The sequence below is a fragment of the Aotus nancymaae genome, unplaced genomic scaffold (assembly GCF_030222135.1).
Source record: "Aotus nancymaae isolate 86718 unplaced genomic scaffold, 86718_ANA_hifiasm-v0.15.2.pri h1tg000069l, whole genome shotgun sequence".
Classification (NCBI taxonomy): domain Eukaryota; kingdom Metazoa; phylum Chordata; class Mammalia; order Primates; family Aotidae; genus Aotus; species Aotus nancymaae.
In genome coordinates, this window is record NW_026988484.1 from 2,165,142 (window position 1) to 2,179,489 (window position 14,348).

The 14,348-nt window shown below is 53.4% G+C and overlaps 1 protein-coding gene across 2 annotated transcripts in view; it reads left to right on the forward strand.

Moving 5' to 3' along the window:
* Nucleotides 1-13,398, forward strand: part of ZSCAN1 (zinc finger and SCAN domain containing 1) — a 36,328-nt gene extending 22,930 nt beyond the window's left edge. For both annotated transcript variants that reach the window (XM_021668167.2, XM_012473218.2), the window contains 2 exons: nucleotides 8,046-8,184; nucleotides 8,679-13,398. In XM_021668167.2, coding sequence (XP_021523842.1) covers nucleotides 8,046-8,184; nucleotides 8,679-9,301 — 762 coding nt within the window. In that variant the 3' untranslated portion in view covers nucleotides 9,302-13,398. The remainder of the gene's footprint in view (nucleotides 1-8,045; nucleotides 8,185-8,678) is intronic.
* Nucleotides 13,399-14,348: the final 950 nt, after the last annotated feature.

Consider the following 14,348-nt stretch of genomic DNA (forward strand, 5'->3'; position numbering starts at 1 on the left):
GTGGTACAATCTCGGTTCACTGCAGCCTCCGCTTCCCAGGTTCAAGCAATTCTTGTGCCCGAGCCACCTGATAGCTAGGACACAGGCCCGCACCACCACGCCTGGCTAATTTTTTTATTATGTAGAGATGGGTTCTTGCTTTGTTGCCTGGGCTGCTCCAACTCCTGGGCTCAGGTGAGCCTTCAGCCTCGGCCTTCTACATTGCTGGGATTACAGGCTTTAAGCCACTGTACCTGGCCTAAATTTGTACACAATGAAAAAAATAAAAATAGGGTCAGGTCTATAATCCCAGCGCTTTGAGAGGCTGAGGCAGGCAGATCATTTATGGCCAGGAGTTTGATAACAGCCTGGCCAACATGGCAAACCCTTTCAACACTAAAAACACAAAAAATTATCTGGGCATGGTGGCACATGCCTATAATCCCAGCTACTCAGGTGGCTGGGGCACGAGAATCTCTTGAACCTGGAAAGCAGAGGCTGCAGCAAGTGGAAATCGCTTGTACTCCAGCCTGGGCGACAGAGACAGACTCTGTCTCAAATTAATAATAATAATAATTAGCAATAGCCAGGTCTGGTGGCAAGTGCCTGTAGTCCCAGCTACTTGCAAGGCTGAGGCGGGAGGATCACTTGAGCCCAGGAGCTGGAAACCAGTTTGGGCGATGTAGGGAGACCCTGTGTCTACTAATAAAATCCTAAGTATAGTAAATCCATAAAGCAGTAACAGATGTGTTTATCGTCACTACCTAGTACACTAGCTCCTCACTTATCAATAGGCGTTAACTGTGGCTTGAAGCCAAGCGATTTCAGTTTTTAGTGAAGAAATCAGTGAGTGACGACAGCGGGCATGGTGGTGGGTGCTATAAAAACATGGCCAGGGTGCTGAGCGCTTTGGTACCACACCATTTAGTGCTGTGCGTTTGTATAATTATTGCATACTTTACGAATTTTATTTTACAAGAATTTATATTCATTCGTTTTCCAACCGGCTTATTCCAGTTCAGGGTAGCAGGTGGCTGGAGCCTGTCCTGGCATCTCAGGGTGGAACCCTGGCAGGAAGCACTCACTCCCACAGGACCGTGTGGACACGCCAGTTCACCTAACAGGCACATCTTTGGGATGTGGGAGGGAACTGGTGCATCTGGAGAAACCCACGCACATAGGGAGAACATGGACTCCAGATTGCGGCCCTCGCCTGTACTTTTTTTCTCTCTTCATTCTTAAAATGACATTGAACGAAATTACATTATTCGAGGGTGTGCTTCGTTACACACAGCACATAACTGTGTGTGCTGTACTTTACGTGATCAGCAGCATGTGAGTGTACTGATGCCAGCATCACCACAAATGTGACACTAGGACAGTTAGGACATCAGTAGCCGACAGAAAGTCTTCACCTCCACTATAATCGTTTTTTTCCACACAAGGAGCATTCGAGGTTTCACATGAAATCCCCCAAATAAAATGTGTATAAACACAAATCTACATCGAGTCACAACACAGATGGCAAAGGACAAAGGAAAGATAAAACCAGCTGGATGAACCCTGATGGAGGGAAGTGCGGGAGGATGCCTGTCGGCAGGGGGCTGGCTTCTCCTGCCACCAGCTGCGTGCAGAGGACTTGTGCACACGTCCTCCAATTCCCAACGCGGCAGTTCCCTCTGGCTTCCAGGAACGCCTGTTCCAGCAGCTGTGGCTTCCGCCCGCCCTGCTTAACGTCCACACCTTCATCGCCCACAGGAGGCTGGGGAGAGCCAGCCCTGCCGGTGCCATAGTGCACGCAGGTACCTCCCCCGACGCGTGCCTGCCACACACGGAAGCTACTTACTGCCAGGTGCGCATCGCCCACAGCACTGGTGGCTGCTGCTGCCCTGTCCACAGCGCTCTGCCAAGGCCAGGTCACGCGTTTGTCCTGGTCTACTCCGTCACCAAGAAGAAACCCCAGAAAACCAGAAGATTTTCTACCAGTTGATCCACAAGGTCAGAGGTAATCATCTGAACAAGTTCCCCATCATGCTGGGGCACGACAAGAGCTCTGAGAAGGGCGGGGGTGGCCTTGAATGACGGTGCCACCTCCGAGCTGCAGCGGAACCGCGCCCTCACGGAGACCTCGGCACAGGCAGATGTGAATGATCAGCAGCTGTTCCAGAAGAAATCCCAGATGCCAAGAGCACTGAGAAGCTGGCTGGAAAGTGCATGATCACGTGAGCCCCGGGCCTTAGGAGCCGGATCTTCCTATCCCGTCACTTGCAGAAAACAAACTAAGTCTCACTGTATGTGTCACCCGTATACGGGTGATTTTCTGGGGCTGTGGTTTCGACTATAACAAATAGATGTCGATAAATGTAACTTTTAGGTTGATAAATGTTTCCCAGGAGAGAATTCAAATTGTTAAAACATTGGCATTTGAGGAGCACAAACAAAGCATCATGAATTTAAAATAAGATTTTTAATTATAAACTTACCAGGAGAAAATGTTTTGAGAAGAATAAAACACCAAAATAAAGTGTGCTGTCTCATGCCTGTAATCCTGGCACTTTGGGAGGCAGATACAGGATCGCTTGAGATCAGGAATTCAAGACCAGCCTGGGCAACATGGCAAAACCCCATTTCTATGAAAAAAAAAAAAAATGAGCTAGGCATGGTGTCGCATGCCTCTGGTCCCATCTACTCATGAGGCTGAGGTGGGAGAATCACTTGAACCTGGGAAGTTGAGGCTGCAGTGAGCTGTGATCAGGCCACTGCACTCCAGCCTGGGCACAGAGCGAGCTCCTGTCTCTAAAATAATTTAAAAAAAAAACACAAAAATGAATCAAAAGATGCCACAGTCCTTTTGGTTATCCCAATATTATTTATTACTTTTAAACATTTTAAGTCATAACTGTCTAAGCATATCGTTTCATTGTGTATTTAAGAAATGTGTTTTGCAAAAAAGCTTTGACAAATTGCCGTGAGACAGATACACTAAACCAGAAAAAAATGAATATTCTACGGCTGATTACTATGGAGTAGGAGCGGTGAAAACTGTGAAAGTGGACGTGGCTCACCAAGGCTGTGTTAGTTGTCTCCTATATTTAAAATTGTTTCTTACTTTTAAAATGTTTGGGTATTCTACATGGCGGTTTTTTACAAGTGTAACAGTGCATTGACTTTTTTTTTTCCGAGACTAAGTCTCCCTCTGATGCCCAGACTGCAGTGCAATGGCACGATCTCAGCTCACTGCAACCTCTGCCACCTGAGTTCAAGTGATTCTCCTGCCTCAGCCTCCCAAAGTGTTGGGATTTAAAGTGTGAGACACTGTGCCCGGGCCATTTCTTTTTTAAAGTTTTATTTCAATAGTTTTAGGGGCACAGGTGATTTTTGGTTGCATGGATAAATTGTGTAATGGTGAAGTCTGGGCTTTTTTTTTTTTTTTTTTTTTTAGACGGAGTCTCGCTCTGTTGCCAGGCTGGAGTGCAATGGTGCAATCTTGGCTAACTGCAACCTGTGTCTCCCAGGTTCAAGTGATTCTCCTGCCTCAGCCTCCCGAGTAGCTGGACTGCAGGAACCCACCACCAGACCCAGCTAAGTTTTGTGTTTTTTTAGAGACAGGGTTTCATCACGTTGGCCAGGATGGTCTCGATGTCTTGACCTCGTGGTCCACCTGCGCTGGCCTCCCGAAGTGCTGAGATTACAGGCATGCACCACAACGCCTGGCTAATTTTGTATTTTTAGTAGATACAGGGTTTCGTGTGTTACCCAGTATGGTCTTGATCTTTTGACCTTGTGATCTGCCCACCTCGGCCTCCCGAAGTGCTGGGATTACAGGCGTGAGCCACCAAGCCCAGCCTTTTAATTTTTCTTTAGATGGAGTCTCGCTCCGTTGCCCAGGCTGGAGTACAGTGGCGACATCTTGGCTCACTGCAGCCTCTGCCACCCGGGTTCAAGCGATTCGTATGCCTCAGTCTCCTGAGTAGCTGGGACCACAGGCGAACGCCGCCACACCCGGATAATTTTTGTACTTTTAGTAGACACAGGGTTTCACTGCATTAGCCAGGCTCCTGACCCCGAGTGATCCACCTGCCTCGCAAAATGCTGGGATTATGGCGTGAGCCACCACGACTGGCCCTTTTTTCCTTTCTTTGAGACGAGGTCTCACTCCATCACCCAGACTGGAATTCAGTATCACTGTTACAGCTCCCTGCAGCCTTGACCTCCCAGGCTCAAGCGATCCTCCCATCTCAGCTAGAATTACAGGCGTGAGCCACAGTGCCTGGTAATTTTCTAATTTTGTAGAGACAGGATTTAGCTATGTTGCCTGTCTTGAATCCCTGGTCTCAAGCAATTCTCCAGCCTCGGCCTTCCAATGTGGTGAGATTCTCGGTGTAAGCCACTGCACTGGGCCTTTAATATATTTGATCTCTCCAAAGCCCCCAAAATTTTCTTTTGTTAGTTCTTCAGAAGTATCTGGGCTCAGTCCACCCATGAAAACCTTTTGGGGGGTTCTTTTCCTTTTAAAGCTTTGGTTCTTTGCGGCGGGGGTGGGAGGTGGTCCTATTAATTTGCCATCCTACTTCTGTTCTTTCAGTTCCAAGGTCTTAACAGCAGTAGGAGCATTTTCCAAAAGCACAAATACAAATCCTCGATTTTCCAGTAACCGTTTTAACTGTGCAGTCTGCAACTTCCCGAAGTCAAGACAAATACTCAGATCTTTTTGCCTGTAACATTGTGCCATCATACTGCAGAGTCTTGCTCGAGATGCTCCCGGATCCCTCTGTGATTTCCTGTGTGTTGCTTGCGGTACTCAGCCAGGTCCTTGCTGGTGGAGGAGCTGTGGGCAGGAGGGTGCCGGTGCATACTCAAGGTCAGGCCACCATATCTATGGAGATGGTGGAAGACAGTCATTATAATTTTACGGCACCACTGCGGTATATTCGGTCCGGCCCGTTGTTGACTGAAACGGGTAGCTGTCTGAAGCCCTTTGTGGGTAGCACACTAAGGTCCTAGCTCCCTGAGACCCTGGCGGGAAGGACTGTTATAACCTCAGCAACAGGTGATGCGGTGTCCACTCTAGAGCAGATTGCTGGGGTCCCTGGTGGCTCCCACTGCGTGGCTGACACTCGTGGCTCCTGGGGTCCCTGCTTTTTCTGTGCTCAACGTGGTTTCCTGGCAGCTCAGGCATGCATTATCTCACCAGTGAGCTTTTTCCGTGGATGTTCTCAGGTTGTTTTCGTTTTGCTCCACTGTGTTGCTGCAGATCTTCAATCGGTCCTCGAGCATTTTGGTCTATTCCGGCTTGTGATTATCTGTCTGTATTTGATTTGTGTGTGGGTAGGGGGAGGGAGAAATGAAGGCTGGTATCTCCTACTCCACCATCTTGGTGATGTCACTCCACTCTCCTGTGTTTTTCCAGAATAACCCAGCACCACTGCCCCAACTAAAGCCATTAAGATAATTTCTGGCAGGGCACGGTGGTTCACACCTGTAACCCCGGCACTTTGGGAGGCCAAATCACTTGAGGTCAGGAGTTCAAGACCAGGCTGGCCAACAGGGTGAAGCCTCATCGCTACCAAAAAATTAAAAAATTGGCTGGGCATGGTGGTGCGTGCCTGTAGTCCCAGCTATTTGGGAGGCTGAGGCACAAGAATAGCTTGAACCTGGGAGGTGGAGGTTGCAGTGAGCTGAGATCGTGCCACTACACACCAGCCTGGGAGACAGAGCAAGACTCTGTCTGAAATAAATAAATTAATTAAATAAAGCCATTAAGATAATTCCTCAACACCAGTAAGTGGTCAGGCATTCATATTTGTATTTTATTCTTGTGGGGTTTTTTTTGAGACAGAATCTCGCTCTGTTGCCAGTTTGGAGTGCAGTGGCAGGATCTTGGCTCAACTGCAACTTCCGCCTCCAGGGTTCATGAGATTCTCCTACCTCAGTCTCTCAAGTAGCTGGGACTACAGGCATGTGCCACCACACTCAGCTAATTTTTGTATTTTTAGAAGGGACGGGGTTTCACCATGTTGGCCAGGATGGTCTCGATCTCCTTACCTTGCGATCCGCCGCCTCGGCCTCCTGAAGTGCTGGGATGACAGGCACAAGCCACCACACCTGTCCCCTTATTCTTGTTTTTTCTCGGTTGCTTGGTTAGCATCAGCACTCTCCAGGGTGTGGCTGCTCTCACGTGTGCCTCCCTCCCCCTCCAATCTCCCCACCTGTCCTGAGACAATAAACCTGGGTCTGTCTCTGGAAGGATATGAGCCCAGATCTGTGGTAGTCGGCTCACTGGGGCTCTGGGGACGTGTTTGCATTTGGAAATACAGATAGGGCCCCAGGAATGTCCTGGTTTCTGTGCTCCTCAGATACCTCTCGAGAGTCAGGAGACTGAGCATGCCCTGTCTCCACACACACACAGGCCACCCACTCTTCCCTCCACGCAACCCCTCTGCCGCCCTGATTAGTCACAGACGCTGAGGCAGGTGAAGTAGGGAGGGCCTCCAGAGTGGCCCCCAGCAGCCCGGTACTGTGAAGAGGCACAAAAGGAAGTCCCATCTTTACTCCTGCAGATGGTGGCTCCTCTGGTGACGATTGCAGAATTCAACACGTTTTACAGTCAAAACTAGCAATGGATAAGGAATAAAAATCAATAGCCCAGCCAAACACGGCATCCACATACTCCCAGTGTGAGAGCAGGAAAACCTTGTGTCCTAACTCCCTTCGGCCGCCAGCTCCCTCCCTCCCTAGCTCCCTCCCTCCCTAGCTCCTCAGTCTCTAGCCCTGCAATCCCTCCATGCCTGTCCTGCCCAGCTGTTAGGACAGCTTCCTTAGGCCCCTGTGCATCCAGGTAGGGTTGGGGCAGCAGGAAGTGGAGACCCACCGAGACAGGCCTTGTCAGTGCGTGCTTGACTCCCGGTCTCTTCTCAGGCTTTGTTTGACCCGACACATTTTCCCCAACAACCTGATTTGCATTGATAAGCGTCACTGTTTTTCCTTCCATATGACCCCGTTGCAGTTTGCCAAGCCCTTGATGGTAACAGGCTGTGGGCACATAGCACCCACATCCTCATGTGAAGCCCAGAGAGCTAAAGCACCTCAGCCAGGGCCACACAGCAAGTGAGGCTGAGCCTGGACACCAAGCCAGACCCCTGGTTCAAATTCTTCTCCTTCTTCCTTTCTTCCTCCTCCTCCTCCTCGTCCTTCCTCCTTTTCCTTCTCTTTCTCCTTGTATCACTCTTGTGGCCCAGTCTGGAGTGCAATCTTTGCTCGCTGCAACCTCCACCTGCCGGGTTCAAGTAATTCTCTTCCTTCAGCCTCCTGAGTAGCTGGGATTATTACATTTTTTCATATTGTTGGAGAGATGGGGTTTCTCCATGTTGGTCAGGCTAGTCTCGAACTCCCGACCTTAGGTGATCCGCCTGCCTAGGCCTCCCAATGTGCTGGGATTATAGGTGTGAGCCACGGCACCCAGCCGCGGCTTCGAGTTCTTGCTCTTTAACCACAGCTCAGTCTCCTTCCAGAAAGTGGTGACCGCGGTTTTGGGTGGGACAGGCTTAGGAGTGCAGAGGTCATAGGTCGCAGGTGGGATGTGAAGCCTGGGTGGTTGCCCACCTTCTCTGGGCTTGTGGGGAAGGGCAGTGCAGCCTTGGGGGACAGGAGCTTGGAACCCTGGCGGGTAACAATGACCCGAGCTGCAAGGCACAGGTCCCCTGGCTCTACCTAATGCTCTGTTGTCACTGTCCTGAAACTGACAACGATTTTGGAACAAGGGGACTTGCATTTCCATTTTGTACAGCGGCCCCTCGAATTCTGTCTCAGGTCCTGGTAAGAGCTCCTTGGGAGTGATTATTTATTGTATAAATGAGGTCTTGCTACGTTGCCTAGGCTGGTCCCAAAATCCTGGCCTCAAGCGGTTCTCCGGCATCAGTGTCCCAAAACACAGGAACAACAGGCGCGTGCCACCGCACCCACCCCGGGACAGCCTTTGGTGACGACCCGTTCCTTTGTTGTTCGGTGATGGGGGGAGGACGGCACCTGAGGGGCAGCTGCCGAACAGTCTGTGCTTCCCATTCCAGGCGTCTGAGCTGATCCTGGATCCGGCAGCGGTAGCCTCGGCACCCCCAGAGGAAAGTGAGTGGCTGGAGCCCACCCAGCTCCCGCAGAGTCTGCACACCGGGGCAGATGCCGAGCCACCCCGCGCCCGTGGCTCCATGGGTGAGTCTGGCTCTTGTGCAGATCAAAGTTTGGAAATGGAGTTTGGGATCTCAACCCAAAGCCACAGACTTTGTTACTGGGTGGAGTTAGGGGCTTCAGGGGTGAACTCCACACTTCCCCCAGAAACCATACACACCTCCCATGGGGACTGAGGTCTGGGCCCCCAGAACCGCCATGCACATTGTTCACCCCGCAAGAAGGGCCTCGGCCTCCCCACCTGAACGGCAGCCAAGCCAGACAGACTGAGTGTTGGAGCGGGGGTTACCCAGAGGGCCAGCCAGGTAGGAACGAGGGGCCAGTACTGAAGGATCTGCCCCCAAAACATGTGCCCTCCTATCTTGAAGGACAGGACGGAGGGCAGAGGGGCCATATTGAGCAGGGGAAGGGCCTGGACTTGGCTCAGTCACAGGGGTCCTCCATGCCCCTCGGGGACAAAGGGAGATGCCAAGGCAGTCCATTCACTACAGGTGACCCGTCTCCGTCTCTCTCCACAGGGTCCCGGGCCCACTTGCCTCTGAAGCCGAGTATCTGGGACGAGCCTGAGGATCTTCTCCCAGGGCCCTCCTCAGACCTGCGGGCAGAAGGGGCTGTGACCTCGGGCCCCAAGGGTCTGAGTGCTCAGAGAATCAGTCCCCGAAAGAAAAACAGGAACACCAACCCGGGCGGCCGCCAGCAGCCATCCCTCAAGCACACCAAAGGTGGCACCCAAGAGGCTGCTACAGGCACCTCGGGAGCGCAGCGTGGGCCCCGAGGGGGGCGGCCCTTCCAGTGTGCCGACTGTGGGATGGTCTTCACCTGGGTCACCCACTTTATCGAGCATCAGAAGACCCACCGCGAGGAGGGGCCCTTTCCGTGCCCTGAGTGCGGCAAGGCCTTTCTGCATAGCTCCGTCCTCGCCGAGCACAGCAAGATCCACCTGCTGGAACCACCCAAGAAGAAAGGCCCCCGGAGCAAGGGCCCCCGGGAATCCGCCCCACCCAGGGATGGAGCCCAGGATCCGGCGGCCCCTCGCAGCCCCAAGAGGCCCTTCCAGTGCAGCGTCTGCGGGAAGTCCTTCCCGTGGATGGTCCACCTCATCGACCACCAGAAGCTCCACACGGTTCACGGCCACATGTGAATGGCCAGCCTCGGGCCTCAGCCACCCAGCCTTGAGTCCCTGGGGGGCGGCAATGGGCCCCAGAAGGTGGGGACATCCCCCAGCCCCACCAATCCCTGACTGCCGCTGTTTCACAGAAGGTCCCGGACACCTGCTCTGCGGTCTCCACCCAGCATGGGAGGGGGCATCCCAGGGTCTCGGCCGAGAGGCACAGTTCCACAGCATAGCCTGGTTAGTCGTGCACACTGTGTTTTGCAAGTGGATTGAAGACGAGTCTCATTAGCGTCTCATCTTTCAGAAGCCTTGTGCAGGTCTCCCCGTGAGTACCTGACCCGGCCGCAGGTTCTGCCGCAGGGTTTTCATTTCACTGTGGATATCCCTGACACCATGAGGTCGGGAGCCCGCCTGGGCGGCTCCAACTCCAGAGAAGGGTGCAGCTGCCCCCAGCTGCCCTCCTGTCAGCTCAGCCTCCTTGGAACCTAACAGATAAACAGGGTTTTGTTTTTTTCGGTGAAGTACACACATAAAATTTACCATTTCAGCACTAAAAATGCACAGCTCAGTGGCATTAACCACCTTCACAGCATCGTACAGCTACAGCTCTCTCTAGCTCCAAGGACAGTCGCTCGCCCAGAGAGATCCCATCGCCCTTTCCCTTCCGCCCTGACAACCAGAACCTGCTCTGTCTCTGTGGATTTCAGGCATAGTCTTTAGTCTGACCTGCCTCTATTTTGTTGGACTTACAGAAGGATTTTTTTTTTTTTAGATAGATGCCAATACTTGTTTAAACCATAAAAATCTGGCTTTCTACTCTGCCAGGAAGAACCAGATGGTCTCCAAAGCGTGGGGCAGCCTATGCTGCTTGCCTGGAGCAGAGTCACGACCTGCCATCAGCAGGGACCCCGCCTCGGATTCTGCTTCTCACCCGTCCCCAGTTCACTGTGGCCGGACACTGGCCCCTTTTCAAGCAAAAGCCTTAACAGTTTTTGTCTTTGTCTTTTTCTCCTCCCGACTTCATTTGGAAACACCACGTTGGGCTGACTGTGATCCACACAGGCAGAGACCTTTCTCCAAGTCGCCTTCTAATTAGAACTCTTTGGACCTACCCACGTCACATCCACCCGCTGCTGCTTCTCAACCAAGCCGCCCCCGCTCCCGGCCTGTCCTGATGCCTGTCACGGCTGTGCAGCCCCCACAGACCCTCACTGCCTTCACCTCATCCCCGCTGCCGCGCTTGCCTTCTCACGCTTAGCTTCGCGGAGCTCCCCGAACCGGGCCTCCGGACCTCGCTTCCCGGCTTCCTCTGGCGTCCCCAGCGGGGGCTCCCGGCTCTATCCCTTGCCTTAATTGCTGGTGGGCTCCAGCTCCCCTCCTGGCGCCTTTTCTCTCATCCTGCAGAGGAGGAGCTTCTTCTACCGAGCTCAGGATGAAGGGTGGGGTCTTGGCCCCCGCAGCCAGCCCATTACTCTCGGAAGCCCCCTGAGCCTTCCCTCAGGCACAGATCGATCATCTAGTAGAGACAACTCTCCCGAGCGCCCCCACCTGCTGGGAGCCAGGGGCTCATTCCTTGCAGTTTCCATCTCACTGTCCACCCCCTGGAGGCACAGTCACAGCTCTGTTGGTCGGTGCCAGAACTGCACAAGAAAGTGGGTGCCACTGCCCGCAGGGCATCAGTCAGGCTCCAGCCTTCCTGGGCTGGCCCCAGAGACATCCACCTGGTGTCCTGCAGTCCTCCAACTGAGTTTGTCCAAATAACTCATCTTCTCTTGTGCAAAAACAAAAAACATGCAAACTGCCTCCCCTCTGGGGTTCCCATTCCCCTTAGAGGGACCACCACCTTCCAAGGCCCCAGAAGAATTATTATTTTTTTTTTTGAGATGGAGTTTCGCTCTTGTTGCCCATCCTGGAGTGCAATAGCGCAATCTTGGCTCACCGCAAACTCCGCCTCCCGGGTTCAAGCGATTCTCCTTACAGGCATCGTACGTCCACGCCTGGCTAATTTTTGCATTTTTAGTAGAGACAGGGTTTCTCCACATTAGTCAAGCTGGTCTCGAGCTCCCGACCTCAGGTGATCCGCCCACCTTGGCCTCCCAAAGTGCTGGCCTCCAGGAAGGATATTCGATTGCCTTGGGCACCCAGCTCCCAACCCCTCAGTTCCCTGTCCTCCCCTGCACCATCAGCCCCAGGCTCTGTCCCCATTTCTTGAATGCCTGCAGTTGCCTCTACGCAAACTCTGCCTCCAGCCCGTTCCCTCTGCCCATCCCCATCCTGCAGCCAATAGGGTCCCTCTAAAATGTGGACACTGAAAAGACAAAGCCCAGCAGGGCAGCTTCAGGGTGTCCTTCCTGGCCCCGCTGCCTCCATAGCTCCCAGCACTGGGACAGCGGAGGCTAGTTTCCTTAACTCACGGTGTCTCTGACTGTCTCCACACTGCCTCTCACCCTGGCCTCCTCCTATGCCTGGAACAGTCTCCACTGCCACACTTGACCATGCCAAGCATACAGCAGGCCCTCCGTAGTGAAGGGATGAGTGAGTCAATGAGTGAGCTTGTGGGCTGCAGTTTCCAGCCGGGGAAGCCTCCCTGGAGGGCCACTCTCACCACCTTGGCTGGCAGAAGCAAGGACATGACTTATGCTCTGGAATACCAGAGTCTCACAGGGCACCTTTCTCCCTGGCTGCCAGGGCCTCTGGGGTCAGAGGAGGGCAGGACATTGCTAGGTTCTGAAGCTCTCAAAATGATTTTTTTAAAGGAAGAAATATATCCAGGGAGCAGTAACTGTTACAGTATATTTTAAATCTTTTTTTTTTTTTTCTTTTAAAGATGGGGTTTCACCATGTTGGCTAGGCTGGTCTTGAACTCCTGACCTCAGGTGATCCACCCACCTCGGCCTCCCAAAGTGCTAGGATTACAGGCGTGAGCCACCGCGCCCGTCCTTATTTTAAACCTTAACATAAAGCGTGACACAGTTCTGCTATCCATGCTGTGATTGCAGGATTGCTTGGACACTGCACTGATGTGCAGCCCACCTGCTCACGGTTTGGGAAGGTGGTCCTGTCCCAGGCCACACAGAGGCAACCAGCAATGTTGCGATTGGAGATTCGGACAGGAAGCAGAGAAGGAGCTGAGAAGGGCCCAGCCAGTGGTTACAAGAGAGGGCAGGAAGTTCAGACCACAGCAAGGACGGCACAGGAGCCTTCAGCTCATCTTTGACTGGTAGAGTATTATCAAAGCCTTCAAAATCCCTGCCAGCTTTTAAAAATCCAGAGATTTCACACAGAAATCCCGATCTCTGGGTTCTTTTGCGAAATCCAGACCTGGGACGCTGGGCTTACCAGTCCGCACGATCCCACTTGGCTGGAGCCAAGCAGCACCCGACCCTGTAGAAAGAGCCTGCCCCTGCAGGCAGGTACGGCTTAGAAAAACCAGGATCAGAAGATCTGAGGAAGCTGGGCAGGGCTGCCTGGCCACCATCAGGGCTGACCAGGCTCAGTGTGGCACCCCCACCAGCTGCTCACCAGGGCTATCAGACCACTTGGGAAAAGTACTTCATCATGAGTCGTGCGTTCATACCATTTGATCCAGTAAAAGGAAATGGGGGCGTGGGATACAAGAGTATACGTTTTGTGAAAGAAAAAATGCTTTGTTGAATTTGGGTTTGTAAGATAACTGAAAAATGGCATTATATGCAAATGAAAGCCTCTTTCCTGCAGTAGAGTGAAAAGCAGGCTGGTTTTCAGTGTGACAGTCGCCAATGTGGGGATTTACAGTTCTCGGAATGTACAGGACACCCTTAAAAGCCAAGATGCTTGCCTTTGTTTTGTTTACATCAGTGCATTATGCTTTTGAGCCATTATATCTCTTCATAATTGCCACTCCTTTAGGGCTTATGAAATTTAAAGTCTTGACTTGTGTGTCAACTAGCCAAACCTTTTCAACTGTCTGTGTGTAGTATGATCATTCACATTGTGTTCGCTACTGTTTTCAGAGTTGTTTCAAAGAAAAAAAAATGCCCTTGTCTTGCAACTTTTCCTCAGCTTCAAATACGGCACCCAAGGACAGGCAGATTGGAATTAATCAGTCCTCCCTCACACGGGCACAAGCACGAGGCTGAGCCCTGGCTTTCGTCACCTGAATAGGGACAGTGAAGTGTCCCACTCATTTACTGCGCGCTGCTGAGCCTGGGCCGAGCGCCCGGCAGGCTTTGGTGAACGTTCAGAAAATGACAGTCCGTTTCGCGTCAGCCAGGGCACACCGGCTCTGAATGTGACGCTGCTGTTCAAATGCACACTTTTGACAATTGCCTAGCCAGGTCTGAAGCCGTCATTAATTGTCAGTGTCTTGCACGTGATGTTCCTTGTAACCATGTAATAAACACAGCGAGAGCGCTCCGTGGCTGCTCAGTGCGGAAAACGCAGACACTGTGCGCGGCCTCGGCCGACGTTTTAAAGCGTTTTGAAAACGCACCGCTGTTTGGCAGCAGTAAAGCGGACCGTGGTGTTTCCGACACGAGAGCCGGTGTGGTCGCGCCGCGAACTCACGGCGTCCCAGGCGGGACGCGACCCCGTGTGGGTGCCCCGGCTCCCGCGCGCCCCGTTTGACCCCCGCGTGACTCCCGCTCCAGGAGCGCCGAGAGGCCGACACCGTTCGCGGGAGCAAGATGAGGGAGGGAGGCCGGAAATGCGCGCGCGGCCCGCTCGGAAATTGCGTCGGCGCGCGCATGCGTGATGTGGACTGCCGGCGCCGCGGCCTCGTCTCGCGGTCAGGCGGGTGAGCGAGGCCGGCGAGGCGGGGAAGGGAGGCGGCGAGGCGGGGAGGGGAGGCGGGGAGGCGGGGAGGCGGGGAGGCGGGGAGGCGGGGAGGCGGGGAGGCCGGGAGGCCGGGCCGAGGGGGCGGGGGGACGGGGCTCTCCCTACGGTCCGCGGCCCTGGCGGGGCGTTTCCGGCAGCGCGCGCAGGCGTGGGGTCCGTTTCGCTGCCCGGGCCCGAGGAAGGCCGTTCCGGGGATGACGGGGCCGACTCTGAGGGGCGTCCCCTGTCGGACAGGAGGGCGGGGCTGGAGCTGCTCCGA